Source organism: Spermophilus citellus, assembly GCF_964194105.1.
Source record: "Spermophilus citellus genome assembly, chromosome: 12".
NCBI lineage: Eukaryota > Metazoa > Chordata > Mammalia > Rodentia > Sciuridae > Spermophilus > Spermophilus citellus.
The window spans coordinates 81,717,734-81,732,881 of NC_138198.1; the positions used below are offsets into that span (position 1 = coordinate 81,717,734).

The 15,148-nt window shown below is 33.5% G+C and overlaps 1 protein-coding gene across 2 annotated transcripts in view; it reads left to right on the top strand.

The window, feature by feature from the left end:
• Positions 1-15,148, top strand: part of MIB1 (MIB E3 ubiquitin protein ligase 1) — a 143,663-nt gene that overhangs the window by 81,136 nt on the left and 47,379 nt on the right. For both annotated transcript variants that reach the window (XM_081262806.1, XM_081262805.1), the window contains exons 11-12: positions 6,551-6,748; positions 8,877-9,028. In XM_081262806.1, the coding sequence (XP_081118932.1) occupies positions 6,551-6,748; positions 8,877-9,028 (350 nt within the window). The remainder of the gene's footprint in view (positions 1-6,550; positions 6,749-8,876; positions 9,029-15,148) is intronic.

Sequence of the window (15,148 nt, forward strand, 5' to 3'; positions counted from 1 at the left end):
CCCTATATTCCAATAAAATAGAAGATAGTGAAGATATCGATAAATTTCTTAAGTCATATGACCTGCCCAGATTGAGTCAGGAAGACACACACAATTTAAACAGACCAATAACAAAGGAAGAAATAGAAGCCATCAATAATCTACCAACCAAGGAAAGCCCTGGACTGGATGGGTATACAGCGGAGTTTTACAAAACCTTCAAAGAAGAATTAATACCAATACTTTTCAAGCTATTCCAAGAAATAAAAAGAAGCAGCTCTTCCAAATTCATTCTATGAGGCCAACATCACCCTGATCCCGAAACCAGACAAAGACACTTCAAAGAAAGAATGCTACAGACCAATATCTCTAATGAACTTAGATGCAAAAATTCTCAATAAAACCTGGCAAATCGAATACAAAAGCATATCAAAAAATTGTGCACCATGATCAAGTAGGATTCATCCCTGGGATGCATGACTGGTTCAATATTCGGAAATCAATAAATGTTATTCACCACATCAATGGACTTAAAGATGAGAACCATATGATCATCTCGATAGATGCAGAAAAAGCATTCCACAAAGTACAGCATCCCTTTATGTTCAAAACACTAGAAAAACTAGGGATAACAGGAACTTACCTCAACATTGTAAAAGCTATATATGCTAAGCCTCAGGCTAGCATCATCCTAAACGGAGAAAAACTGAAGGCATTCCCTCTAAGATCTGGAACAAGACAGGGATGCCCTCTTTCACCACTTCTATTCAATTTAGTTCTTGAAATACTAGCCAGTGCAATTAGACAGACAAAAGAAATTAAAGGCATAAAAATAGGAAAAGAAGAACTTAAATTATCACTATTTGCTGACGACATGATTCTGTACCTAGAAGATCCAAAAAGGTCTACAAAGAAACTACTAGAACTAATAAATGAATTAAGCAAAGTGGCAGGATATAAAGTCAACACACATAAATCAAAGGCATTTCTGTATATCAGCAACAAAACTTCTGAAATGGAAATGAGGAAAACCATTCTATTCACAATATCCTCAAAAAAAATAAAATACTTGGGAATCAACCTAACAAAAGAGGTGAAAGATTTATACAATGAAAACTACAGAACCCTAAAGAGAGAAATAGAAGAAGATCTTAGAAGATGGAAAAATATACCCTGTTCATGGATAGGCAGAACTAACATCATCAAAATGGTGATATTACCCAAAGTTCTCTACAGGTTCAATGCAATGCCAATCAAAATCCCAACGGCATTTCTTGTAGAAATAGATAAAGCAATCATGAAATTCATATGGAGAAACAAAAGACCCAGAATAGCAAAAGCAATTCTAAGCAGGAAGTGTGAATCTGGAGGTATAGCGACACCAGATTTCAAACTGTACTACAGAGCAATAGTAACAAAAACAGCATAGTACTGGTACCAAAACAGGCAGTGGACCAATGGTACAGAATAGAGGACACAGAGACCAATCCACAAAATTACAACTTTCTTATATTTGATAAAGGGTCTAAAAGCATGCAATGGAGGAAGGATAGCATCTTCAACAAATGGTGCTGGGAAAACTGGAAATCCACATGCAACAAAATGAAGCTGAATTCCTCTCTCTTGCCATGCACAAAAGTTAACTCAAAATGGATCAAAGAGCTTGATATCAAATCAGAGACTCTGCATCTGATAGAAGAAAAAGTTGGCTCTGATCTACATATTGTGGGGCCGGGCTCCAAATTCCTTAATAGGACGCCCATAGCCTAAGAGTTAATAACAAGTATAAACAAATGGCACTTACTTAAACTAAAAAGTTTTTCTCAGCAAGAGAAACAATAAGAGAAGTAAATAGGGAGCCTACATCCTGGGAACAAATCTTTACTCCTCACACTTCAGATAGAGCCCTAATTTCCAGAATAAAGAAAGAACTCAAAAAATTAAACAATAAGATAACAAATAACCCTATCAACAAAGGGGCCAACGACCTGAACAGACACTTCTCAGAGGAGGACATACAATCAATAAGTACATGAAAAAATGCTCACCATCTCTAGCAGTCAGAGAAATGCAAATCAAAACCACCCTAAGATACCATCTCACTCCAGTAAGATTGGCAGCCATTATGAAGTCAAACAACAAGTGCTGGCGAGGATGTGGGGAAAAGGGTGCACTTGTACATTGCTGGTGGGACTGCAAATTGGTGTGGCCAATTTGGAAATCAGTATGGAGATTCCTGGGAAAGCTGGGAATGGAACCACCGTTTGACCCAGCTAGTGCCCTTCTCGGACTATTCCCTGAAGACCTTAAAAGAGCATACTATAGGGATATTGCCACATCAATGATCATAGCAGCACAATTCACAATAGCTAGACTGTGGAACCAACCTAGATGCCCTTCAATGGATGAATGGATAAAAAAAATGTGGCATTTATACACAATGGAGTATTACTCAGCACTAAAAAATGACAAAATCATGGAATTTGCAGGGAAATGGATGGCATTAGAGCAGATTATGCTAAGTGAAGCTAGCCAATCCTTAAAAAACAAATGCCAAATGTCTTCTTTGATTTAAGGAGAGCAACTAAGAACTGAGCTGGGAGGAAGAGCATGAGGAAAAGATTAACATTAAACTGAGACGAGTGGTGGGAGGGAAAGGGAGAGAGAAGGGAAATTGCATGGAAACAGAAGGAAACCCTCAGTGTTATACAAAATCACATACAAGAGGTTGTGAGGGGAAAGGGGGGGAAAACAAGGGAGAGAACTGAGCAACAGCAGATGAGGTAGAGAGGGAAGATGGGAGGTGAGGCGAGGGGGTATAGTAGGGGATAGGAAAGGCAGCAGAATACAACAGTCACTAATATGGCATTATGTAAAAATGTGAATGTGTAACTGATGTGATTCTGCAATTTGTATTTGGGGTAAAAATGGGAGTTCATAACTCACTTGAATCAAATGTATGAAAGATGATATGTCCTGAGCTTTGTAATGTTTTGAACAACCAATTAAAAAAAAAGAAAAAAATATAAGGAGTCTTTTGTAAACATTAGCATACCTTTTATCACACCTAAAAATGATAATTAATGTTTATTTATAAAAATACAATTTTATTCAATTTTTTTGGAATACAGTTTTATAATGTAAAACAAGAAGGAAAAGGAAATGGCCTTTCATCTTTGGTTAGCTCATTCTGTAACCTTTCATTTTTTTTACTTCTTTAGGAAGTGCGCTCAACATGCTATACATTGGGGTCTATAATCTATAGACAACAGGCGTAATCCAAAAATACATTGTAAATGTATTTTTAAAAATATATATTACCTTTATCTATTTATTTATTTATTATGTGGTGTTGAGGATCAAACCCAGTGCCTCACACATGGTAGGCAAGTGCTCTACCCCTGAGCCACAACCCCAGTCCCTAAAAATGTACTTTTGAAAAACAGTACAACCATTCACTAATGTATTGTGTATGACTGCTTTTTGCAGCAGTTGCTGAGTTAAGTAACTACTTAACAACAAAACCTAAACCATACATACTTTCCAGCCTTTTGTAGAAAACTTTGCTAGCACTCTTATTTAGATGACTGTTGCACTTTTTCAGTTAATTTAAGCTGTTATCAAACTAAATTATGTAGGATATATAGGATTACATTTTTTCCCTATTTTTTTTCCTTAGGGAAAACTCAGAGCTATTAAGGAAAGTTGATTGTCTCCAGGTATGACCTACTGAGTACCGTAGGATTGTATTCTGTGTCCTCCTTAATGTATAGGTAAAGGCATCAAGGACTGTGAGAGATTAGGGATGTTGATAATAGGTGAGCTAATTTTGGATCTGCCAGGGACTCAGTTTTTTTCTTTTTTTTTTTTAATAATAGCAATGGTGTGGAGGTTTGGATGGATGACCACTTTAAAAACGTGCCTTTTTTTATGTTTTCACATGATACAAAAATATGCTTAGGGAATAATAATAGACTTTGTCATATAACCTGAATTTTAACTGTGTTTTTGCAGCTAGAAAAGTACTGGGCAAAAAGTTAATTGGTAAAAGATTGATTTTCCTCATTTGTGATAAAGAGTTGCGATGTAGATGAAGAGACATACTTATGATATCATTTATACAACAACGTAGGAATTTAATGTGTTAGCATTACCTGTGTTTGACTGTTCTTAGTAAACACTTCTTTCTAGCTGTCATAAGTAGTGCAGTTTTTCAAGAAACAGATGCTTCTGTTTGATTTTTCTCATCTCATTAATGAAAACAAAATGGCAAAAACAGGTTTGTTTTTTTTTTTTTTTAAGTGTAAAACTGAGAAGGAAAGGGCAGTTGGGGCTTCAAGATTGGCCAGTTTTAAATTCTTTTTTTAAAAACACAAATCAGGATTCAAAATAATAACCAGTGAAATTACTTTAGGTGTACATAGTTTCCAGATATACATGTTCATTCAGGTTGCTATTAGAGACCTCCCCAAACCTAAGAAAGCCAGTGCTGGTGAAAATATGGAATGTTAAAACATAGATGAGAGGAGAAGGGAAGTGTATCACAGGGCCAGACAGAGACAGAGGTAGATCAGATGTTGAGAGAGGAATCAAAAGAGCCTAGAGAAACCAGACTTCCTCTTTTATAACAACATGATCTCTTGGGAACTAATTCACTTCACTGAGGCCTGCATTAATCCCTTTCATGAGGGTAGCACCCCTGGCTGAATCACCTTCCCATCTCTTAAAGCTCATTTACTTGTTAATAAGGTATCAAGGAGCAAGCTTTCAGCACATGAACCTTTGGGGGACAAATCATATGCAAACCACAGTAGTCTCAGGAGATTAAAAAAAGATAAACATCATGCATAGTATCTTTTCTGACCATAATGGAATAAAGTTAGAAATCAGTAACGGTAGGAAACCATAAGTAAACCTAGTAAGATTTTGTTTTTAATTTTTATTTATTTTTTTAGTAGTAGAGAGACTTAAAGATTTTTAAATATCAGATTTGTGTTTTACAGAGGATTTTGCCTTGGATGTGAAAAATAGTTTGGGGTAAGAATGCAGTGGATGCAAGGTGAGATTAGTTCAGATAAGTAAGAGTGAAGGTCTGAATTTGTGATAGAGTTGGAGAAGAAAATAGTTTGAGCATCATTTGAGGAATAAAAGCTACAGATTGTGGTGAATGAATATAGACACTCAGAAGTAGTAGATGGATATGATTTATGGATGTTGATTTTGTTGATCATATGGTCTGTGGTTCTGTCAGCCAAGATAGCAAGGACTGGTGCAAGAGTAGAATTTTGAGGGTTGAGAGGAGAAGGGAGCAGAAGAGTAGAAATCAGTTTTATTTAATTTGTGGCTGTTTTACAAACTTTTGGATATAGCCTTGTGGAGGTCACTTTTACCTTTGTCCCGTGTAATTCTCATTTGGTATCACTTAATAGTCACACTGTGGTAGGTTTATTTGGAGTACTTAAGATGGATTCAGAAGAAAGCAAAAAGCCTTACAAATTAAGACCGCAGTACAACTCTAGTTTTCTAACATAGAAGAGAGACATGAAAATTAATTCAGTTGGATTATCCTATTGTATATATGCATATTCCATAATCTTTAAATTTTTTTACTGTATTTCTCTTTGACATACATATATATCAAGGTTTTAAACTTCTTAGTTTAGATTTTACATATATAAACTGTTGATAGGAATTACAAAAAGTGTATCAGTAATGGTTTTCTAACAACCATAAATATATTATAGCTTCATAAATAGTTACAATTTTTAGTCTATCAGTGTTAGTAGATTGATATTCTTTTTTGTTGTTTTGTTTCACATTATTGGGGATTGAACCAAGGGCCTCATATATGCTAGCCAAGTGTCTACCACTGAGTCACATTCACAGTCAACATATATATTTTTTTAATATTTATTTTTTAGGTGTAGATGGACACAACACAACGCCTTTATTTTTATGTGGTCCCGCCTGTGCTAGGCAAGCGCTCTACTGCTGAGCCACAATCCTAGCCCAACAGTCAATATTTTTATTTTGAGCCAGCGTCTTAAGTTGTTCAGGCCGGTTTGAAACTTGTGGATCCTCCTACTTCAGCATCTTGAGTAGCTGGGATTCTAGTCATGTTCTACCTTGCCAGGCTGTATGTTATGTTTCTGTTTTTAATGGAAGGGTAATCATATGATAAACTTAAAATTTTTAACAGGAAAAAAAACACCATCCATCTACACCTAAAAAAAAATTTTTTTTAAAAGTCTTCATAAAATGTTTTAAATGGCCAAAAAATCATGTAGTTTAACAGTTTCCTAATGATTTAGTATCATGGCTGATAAATTAGAAGCAGTGAAGGATTAGTGACTTAATTACTGGTCAAGTGTTTATGTATGAGATATTGGTCTATGTTTATCATTTATCTTTGGAGATAACCACTGTTCAAGACAGTTTCTAATTATTTTGTTGACTCCACTCTATTATTTCATTTTCCCAAATTAATCTGGTTCTTGATATGTTACTAAGCTTCAAGGTTTGTCTCTCTTTGTTAAATATCACTAATTCAGATTTGAACGTTAACATTTAGGATAAAGATGGAGATAGAGCAGTTCACCATGCAGCCTTTGGAGATGAAGGTGCTGTTATAGAAGTACTACACCGGGGTAGTGCTGATTTGAATGCTCGCAACAAGCGTCGACAGACACCACTTCACATTGCTGTCAATAAAGGTCATCTTCAAGTTGTAAAGACTTTATTGGACTTTGGTTGTCATCCTAGTCTCCAGGTAAGACTTTTAAAGAAATAATATTTCCAGGTATTGCCAGCATCCTATTAAAAGAAAGCACTGAGTTCTGTGGTAAGCACTCCTTTGTTACCTTTCTGTTTTTGTATAGCCAGTCATGATAAAGGATACTGGAGGCATAGAATGTCATAAAATTGGCAGCCATTCCTTCCTAGAAAAACTTTTTAAATAAGATGTCTCCCAAAGATTGGGTTTAGGTTGAGGGGTGCAGGTGAGAACTTCTTGAAAAATATCAACTTAGATACATTGATTTAACTTTATTGATCATGACAGTGAATTTCAGCAGCACAAAATAAGCTATATTGTGCAATAGTTACTTCATAAACTTAAATAATCTTCATTGTAACTTAATTTATCTTAGGGTCTTGGTCTAGGTATTAGTCTAGTCTTTGGAGATTTTCTGATTTGGAAAATAGTGTTTCAAGGTTGATTGACAGAAATGAACCTAGAAGTTGGCAAATTATTATCATGTACTATTTTATTTTACTATTAAATTATTAAGCATTCATACCTATTTTTTTTTGTGACAGTGGGGAATTTTAGGTTTAAAGCAAAAATCACCTAAGAAATAATTCTTTCCAGCCACAGTTTAGCATCTAGATGAACTAAACCATATATATAAGGGAAATATAGTCTGTCTTTATGAAGTACTTAGTTTGGTTGTTAAAATTGCCCATCTTATGCATGCCTGTCAGGTTGAAATTTGGTATGAATGCTTAATAATTTAATAGTAAAATAAAAAAGTACATAATAATGATTTGCCAACTTCTAGGTTCATTTCTAGATTGTTTTCTGTCATACCTTTAACAGCACAGGCTTGAAATAGTGTGTTATTTTCCAATAAAGAATGGTATTTAAAACACTATTTGAATGTGTACAAATTACTTTGTGTAAATTGGAAACTCATTGATTAAAACAAAAGGGGGAGAATCATTGAGATCTTAATCTGTTTGTAATTTAGATAATTCACAGCAGCCAGAGAATTTATAGATCTCAGAGAGGTAATAAAGAACAGAAATTGTGGGAGTGAGAACCATTTTGATACTGACAGGTTCTAGGGTATAGGCTTAGTGGTTGACAGGATTGGAAGATGGAGAAGGAACTGAGGTGTTGTGTTAATATGTTAAAGAAGAGGGAATTTATATCTATTGAACATTTTTGTCAGAAATTGGAGGCAAGGTTATGTAATGAGAGTGTGAGTTGGGGTTGAGGTAGAGAATTGAGAAGAACAGTGCTACAGGTTTGGAATAGCTGTTGTGGACATCAGAAGGCGGTACAGAACAGGGACCTGTAGAAGCATATTTGATCATGTAAAGAGCTCATATCAAATTGAAGACTGCAAATTTTCAGTGTTAGTAGATTCAGGAAGACAGACAGTAGATGGTTGGGTTGAACTTGGTGTTAGGAATCCCTGTGTAGGTGGATAAATATATTGCCTGTATTGACAAACTTTTTCTGTAAAGAACCAGACAGTATTATAGATTTTCATATCTTTTATATCTCTACTATATAGGTCAATCATTGTAGAATGAGGCAGCCAATTCTAGAAAAACTTAATTTACTGTTAAATTTTCCTTTATACTCGTGTCTGCTTTGACCTACGTACTCCGTGATGTGTGTTAACCATTTATCTTTGGAGATAATCACTTCCCTGCCCTTTGAAAATACTTTGGTTAATGTTTCTCACATATCAGTCCGTTATATATTTGTCTCTGGAGCTCTGAAAAACTACTAATGTTTGGCTCTCACCCCCAGAGATTTAGTTGGTCTGGATAGCAGCCTGGTGGGCCTCAGGAGTTTTAAGAACTCCAAGCAGATTCTAATGTGCAGCCAACATTGAAAAACATTGATTTTAAACTCATTTTTATGGGGCCTGAAACTAGTGTAGGTTCAGTATAGAATTTTGGGGGTACAACAGTGAATGGTGTGACTTTATTTTAATGTATCTGTTTCTTACCTGCATTTACATGTTTAATATAGAGGATGATCACTTATTAATAATTGTTGGATATGGCCTCCATTTCTTTGTTTTGTTTTATATGTTACTGTTAGGCATAATGATTAATTGAAGGAGAACTAATGAAAGTCTTTTTAAACTTAAAATAAAAAGGATTCTGAAGGTGATACCCCTCTTCATGATGCCATAAGTAAGAAACGTGATGATATCCTGGCAGTTCTTTTGGAAGCTGGAGCGGATGTTACCATCACAAACAATAATGGATTTAATGCTCTACATCATGCTGCACTAAGAGGAAATCCCAGGTAAAAATGGCACCTTTTACTATTTTAGGTGTCACATAGAAATATTTCCCTGTGCTTGGTTCTCTTTTCCTGAGACTGATAAGAAAATAATTTCTGCTAATTTTAGTATTTTATGTCATTTTAAAGATCTGTATAGAGTATGCCATAGATTAGTTTTATATTATTTATTTGGTTTTTAAAACTAATACAAATATCATGAAGTGACTAAATATATATTAAATGTAGATATAAAATATCAGTAATACTGGCTTATGTCTAAAGGTTTAAAATGCATTTCATTTTGAGATTTTTGTTTCTTCAAAATCATTCTCAGGGTGTTCTCTCATCCAGTGTTATCCATTTGCATGGTAATTATTTTTTTAACTTGCAGCTAAATAAATATAAAATTATCTGATTTTTTATTAACAATATAATCAGTTATATATACTTGTAGTGTAGGTGAACGCTAGTCACTGTTAAAGTACTAGGTGTTGTACTGAAGAAAGGGTTTGCTGGTTAATATTTGAGAAAGTCTGCTTTTGGACAGTCATATTATTTATAAAGGATCTGCAAAGTCCCCAGAAAAGGATCACGCTTTGCGTTGCTTAATGTTGAGATTTTTATGAATGTATTTTTAAGAACAAATTTACCTTAAGATACATTTTAGGAAATTCTGCCTTATTCTCCTTATATTTGAATCAAGCCTACATAGTATTACTGAGGAAAATGTTCACTTTGATAATTCTATCTATCCTGAATTTTTATTCTTTGGTTCCTGTTTTTACATGTTTCCTTCTAAGTTTTTGCCTTTTTTTTTTCTTTTAAAGCTTCTTAGGATCACCACTAGAGGGTGATCACAGAAAACAGAAGGATTTTATTGCTGTTGCTTGTTGATGTTCATAAGAGTGGGTATATAATATAGGATGAAATGAGTGACCATATTTTAGATATTGTCTTGAATTTTTTTATATTACAAATATTTTAACACTTCATACTTTTTCATGTGAAGGAGATAGAATACTATTATATGTTCTGTGCCCTTCAATTAAAATTGGTGATGATGATAATAATAGCACCTGCCTCTAAGAAGTACTTTACATGTATTATCTTACTTAACCCTTGATCCTTTCAGCAACACCCCTCCTCAGCCCTTTCAGTAGCATTTTGGGAAGAGATTAATATCCTTTTTTCATAGATGAAGATTGTAAGGATTATGAGGCTTATAGCAATGAATTTACTTATCCAAGATTATGTAGCTGATTAGAAGAACAGCTAGAATTCTAGCAGAGTGTGATTTTAGAAACATAGCTCTTAAAGCACTTTACTATTTATGATTCATGGTCTACATATAGAGAGGAGGACAAAAGGACAACGAATGATTTAACCACAAATGGTGTATAGTGCATCATTCCTCTTGCTACCTCATTACTAAGGGTTCTTTGACTGCTCTCACTAATTTCAGTATCCAGTTCAAAAATTGTTTATTCTATGAATCTTTCCAATCCATTCCAGTCTTTCTATTCCCACTGTTGTTTACCTAATAAATTACTTATAATTTTTATTTAGACTATTACAGTATCTTTCTAAATATTCTTCTGGATTTAACTTTTCATACAGTTATCATTTTAAAAGCATAGATCCAATGACATCCCTTTCTTGTTCTCAGTTAGTAGTTTCCTATTATACATAGTAAAATATGTATACCTTAGCTTGGCATTTATATCCATCTCTGATATGTCTTGACCTGGACAGAATTTCTAACTTTTATCTGCCATTAGTTTAAGTTCTTCTGCCTACCTTGCCGTTTAGCTATTTTATATTTCACACTGTTTTCCTTTACTAAAATATGCTAGTTGCTTTTTTCCTTTTTTAAAAAGCATTTCTATCATTGGAATGCACTTGCGCTCTCACTCTCTCTCTCTCTCTCCCTTTTATTGTGGCCATCTTTTCTCCAGCACCTCCTCGGTTTCATCATTGGCATTATTTTCTGTGTGTTCTTTATTTCCTTTCTCTGTATTGCATGTGCTATAATCTGCCTAATGCTATCTGTTACTATTGCATTTCTGTGTTTTCTTTTAAAATTGTGGGTGCTCATAGGCATCTGTATATCTTCCACAATGCTTGGAGTAAAATAAGCACTTAATAAATGTTACTCTTAATTTGACAGTAAGGACAGTATAAGATTTCACAAGATATTGTATGATTAATTACAGAATGCATTTTGTGTGGAAACTGTTGAATTCAAGTAGAGCAGTCACTTCAAATAAGAATAGTTAGAGTGCTGGGGTTGTGGCACAGTGGTAGAACTCTTACCTAGCATGCATGAGGCACTGGGTTCTGTCCTAGGCACCACATTAAAAAAATAATAAGAAAGAATGGTTAGAAAGATATTTTATTGGGAGAATTTAGATTATAGTATTAAATCGTATTTTTTAAAAAAATTTTAGTTGTAATTGATGCAATATCTTTATTTATTTATTTATTTATTTATTTATTTATTTATTTATTTATATGTCGTGCTGAGGATGGAACCCGGGTTGCCACACGTGTTAGGTGAGCGTTCTTCTGCTGAGCCACAACCCCAGCCCCTAAACCATAAAGTATCAAACCACAAATTTTAACTAGAAATAAAAATGTTTTGGGAAACAAACATTTTTAAATATTTTGAGTTGTTACCTTTTTTTTTTTTTTTTTTTAAAGGTGCTGGGGATTAAACCCAGGGCCTTGTGCATTTGAGCCAAGCACTCTATCAACTGAACCCTCCAGTTGTTTCATTTTGATGGGGAGTAGGCATGGTATATTCAATAATGCTAGGCCTATGCAGAAGAAATATGTTTTCTTCTATTTCTTCAAGTATTCCCTAGAAAATAATTCTTGTCAGGTGACATTTCTTAAAAAAGGAAAAATGCTTTCATTCTATAACCAAGTGGTGTTTCAGTTAAAGCTTTGTGCCTTGTTTAATCCTCTGTAAAACATTTTAGGTAATTATGACTATAGGTTGATAGAGTGTGATTTTAGTTGAACACCAAGGAGCATCAGAAAATGGTACAGTTTATGTATCAGTTGTAATTGCAAGTTGGGATGTTTTGAGTTCTGTTTCATATCATATTTTCTTTTCTGTAATGACCAGTAATGTCAAAAGAAAGAAGGAACCATTTTTAGTGGACTCAGAATAAAAAACAATAATATTGAACTTCTTTGGCCTTTACTGTTATTTTAGAAAAGCAGATATAGTACTTTATTATTTCCAGAATTTAACCTGCCATTTTTTGATAAAATATTAAATATAAATATGATTAATAAATGTACAAACTTTTTCCTTACTTATGAGCATTTTATAGTTTTTTAAATATTAATCTAATACCTTCAATTTTTAATGTTTCAGTTTTGTCCTTGTGATTTCTGTTTTAGTCTGAAGTTATGCTTATTTAATATAAATGGCTTAACTTTTGGATTTCACATATAGTTCATTTTAATTGCAATTGATTTACTTTAGTTAGTGTAATTTTTAGCTACTTTTGTGATTTTTTTTATTTATTAGAATGTATTTTTTCTATAGTATATTAGTTACAACACTGTGAGTGTAACAGTACCAGCAGAAGAATTTGTTTATAATTATTTCCATTTATTATGATTAAAATGTAAGAAAAGTTCACAAAATTTACATGTGGATGTGTATATATGTGGAATTTAAGTACAATTCTATCCCCTGGCTTTGCTTTTAGTTAGTAGTGTTAATTTTTCAGTAATGATCAATAACACAGTATTAGTTACTAGATGTGCTTTTTTAAAGAAAAAATCATTATCCCAGTCTTTAAAATGTGTATAGATATCCTATATTTTTGAAGGATGTACTTTGAAATCTAGATTTCAAAGTTCAGATTAATATAGATGTTAAAATTTCAAAACTGATCTTGATGTTTCCTCATCGTATGATGGCAAATGAATAAAGACATTAAAGTTTTATTTATATATTTATTTATCTGTTTATCTATTTATAGTTCACTTGACCACTGAGCCACTATTTTGTATTTTATTTGGAAAAAGGGTCTCACTGAGTTGCTTAGCACCTTGCTTTTGCTGAGGCTGGCTTTCAACTCCTGATCTTCCTACCTCAGCCTCCCAAGCCACGGGGATTACAGGCATGCACCATTGTGCCCAGCAAAAGTTATTTATTTATAATAAGGCCATCTGCTTCTTCTTTTTCTTTCTTTTTTTTTTTTTTTTTTGATACCAGGGATTGCATCCAGGGGTTTTTAACCAGTGAGCCACATCTTCAGCTCTTTTTATTTTTTATTGAGACAGGGTCTCACTAAATTGCCGAGGCTGGCCTTGAACTTGTGATACTCCTAACTCGGCCTCCCAAATTGCTGGGATTACAGGTGTGTGCCATCACGTGTGGCAGCCATTAGTTTCTTTTAGAATATAAGTTTCACTATGAAACACAGTATGCTTTTGGTCATTTATAAATTTGGTCATTTGCTCCATTTTAGAATAGCAGTTATATGTTTTAATATAGTTTTTTAGAAATTTTAACTATCAACAATACTGTTTATGAATTTTGATATGTGGCATTTATTTATTTAAAAACATTTTTTTGGTGGTGTTAGGGATTGAACTCAGGGCCTCCTGCTTGCCAGGCATGTGCTCTATTGCTGACTTATATCCCCAGCCCCATATTTGATATTTATAGAGACGTTTTCCCCTGCAGTTCAGTTGTCTTATCTTCTGTTTCTGTTGTTTTTATTTTTCCATACATTTCTGATTTAAATCAAGAGCAGAAATTATTTCTGCTGACAGCAATGAAAACTAAATTTCTTTGAATTATGAATCAGCATGTTACTTAGGTATTCTCTGTTAGGATACTGTATTTTAGCTGCCTTTAAGTTTGCAGAGTTCCCTTACAGGCATGAAAATAGTAGTTTTCTCTGCAGAGCTGGCAAAAATAATAAGTATTTGGGGGGAACTGATACCATTATACAGATATTTTATATATAATTTTTAAAATATAAATTGAATGTTAAAAATAACAATACATGTTACTGTGTAATATGATATACTTGTTTTCAGTTTTGTTCTATGATACCTTCATAGACAGTTTTCATTTGCTCATTTATTTATACCCACAAAGAGGCATGATAAATCATATTGAGTATGTGAGTTTTCCCTCTAGAACATTATGGTAGCTTTATTTAAGTTTATCAGTTTCAAAATACAGTCTTAATGGTAAATGAGACTATATTGAATATAGGAAGATTTGATAATCTGAAGAAGACCTGTCTTGGTGTTTAATGCTTTTCTTTTCTTTATAATTCTAAATTCTAAACAGCTGAGGGCTGTACAAAAAATAGCTGAAAATCTATTGCATAATTGAATACTTATAGTGTGTCCCTTTTCTCTAATGTGTTATCATGCATCTACTCTCAAACAGATTTCTTTTAATAAATGCTTATAAATAATGTGACTGAGATATAATTAATGTAAGCATGAAGTTCTATTAGCTTGAACACAGTGATTATATATATTTACATATACCTTTCTTTGCCCACTTTCTTTTAGGGACAAGTTTTCACTTTGAAATAGAGTAGGGGTCAGGATTTGAGGATTATGTGAACATTTGGGTTTTCTAATTACTGTTGCTTGCCTTTAGTAATATCCATTAGTTGTTGAAATGTTTCTTTCTTTATTAAAGAACATTAAATTAACTGAAGCTATTAAGAAAATTAGGTGGATGTTGGATCACTTGTCATTTTTCCCTTTAGTTTTTCTCCACTGAGACATAGATATGTGTGTGTGTGTGTGTGTGTGTGTGTGTGTGTGTGTAATTTTTTTTTTTTTTTTATAAAGGACAAAGAAGACTGAAAAGTAACAGAGTGTTTTATTAGGGCTGGGGTTGTGGCTTAGTGGTAGAGTGCTCACCTAGCACTTATGAGGCACTGGGTTCAATCCTCAGCACCACATGAAAATAAACAAAATAAGGTATTGTGTCCATGTACAACTAAAAAAATACTTAAAAATGTTTTATTAGTAGAGAACTTCATTTTACAACTGAGGAAACAATTATGGAGAATTGAAATAACTTTATGAGTTAAAAGTAGCAATACTTAGCATTTTCTTTTTTGAACATCACAGATCTTTATG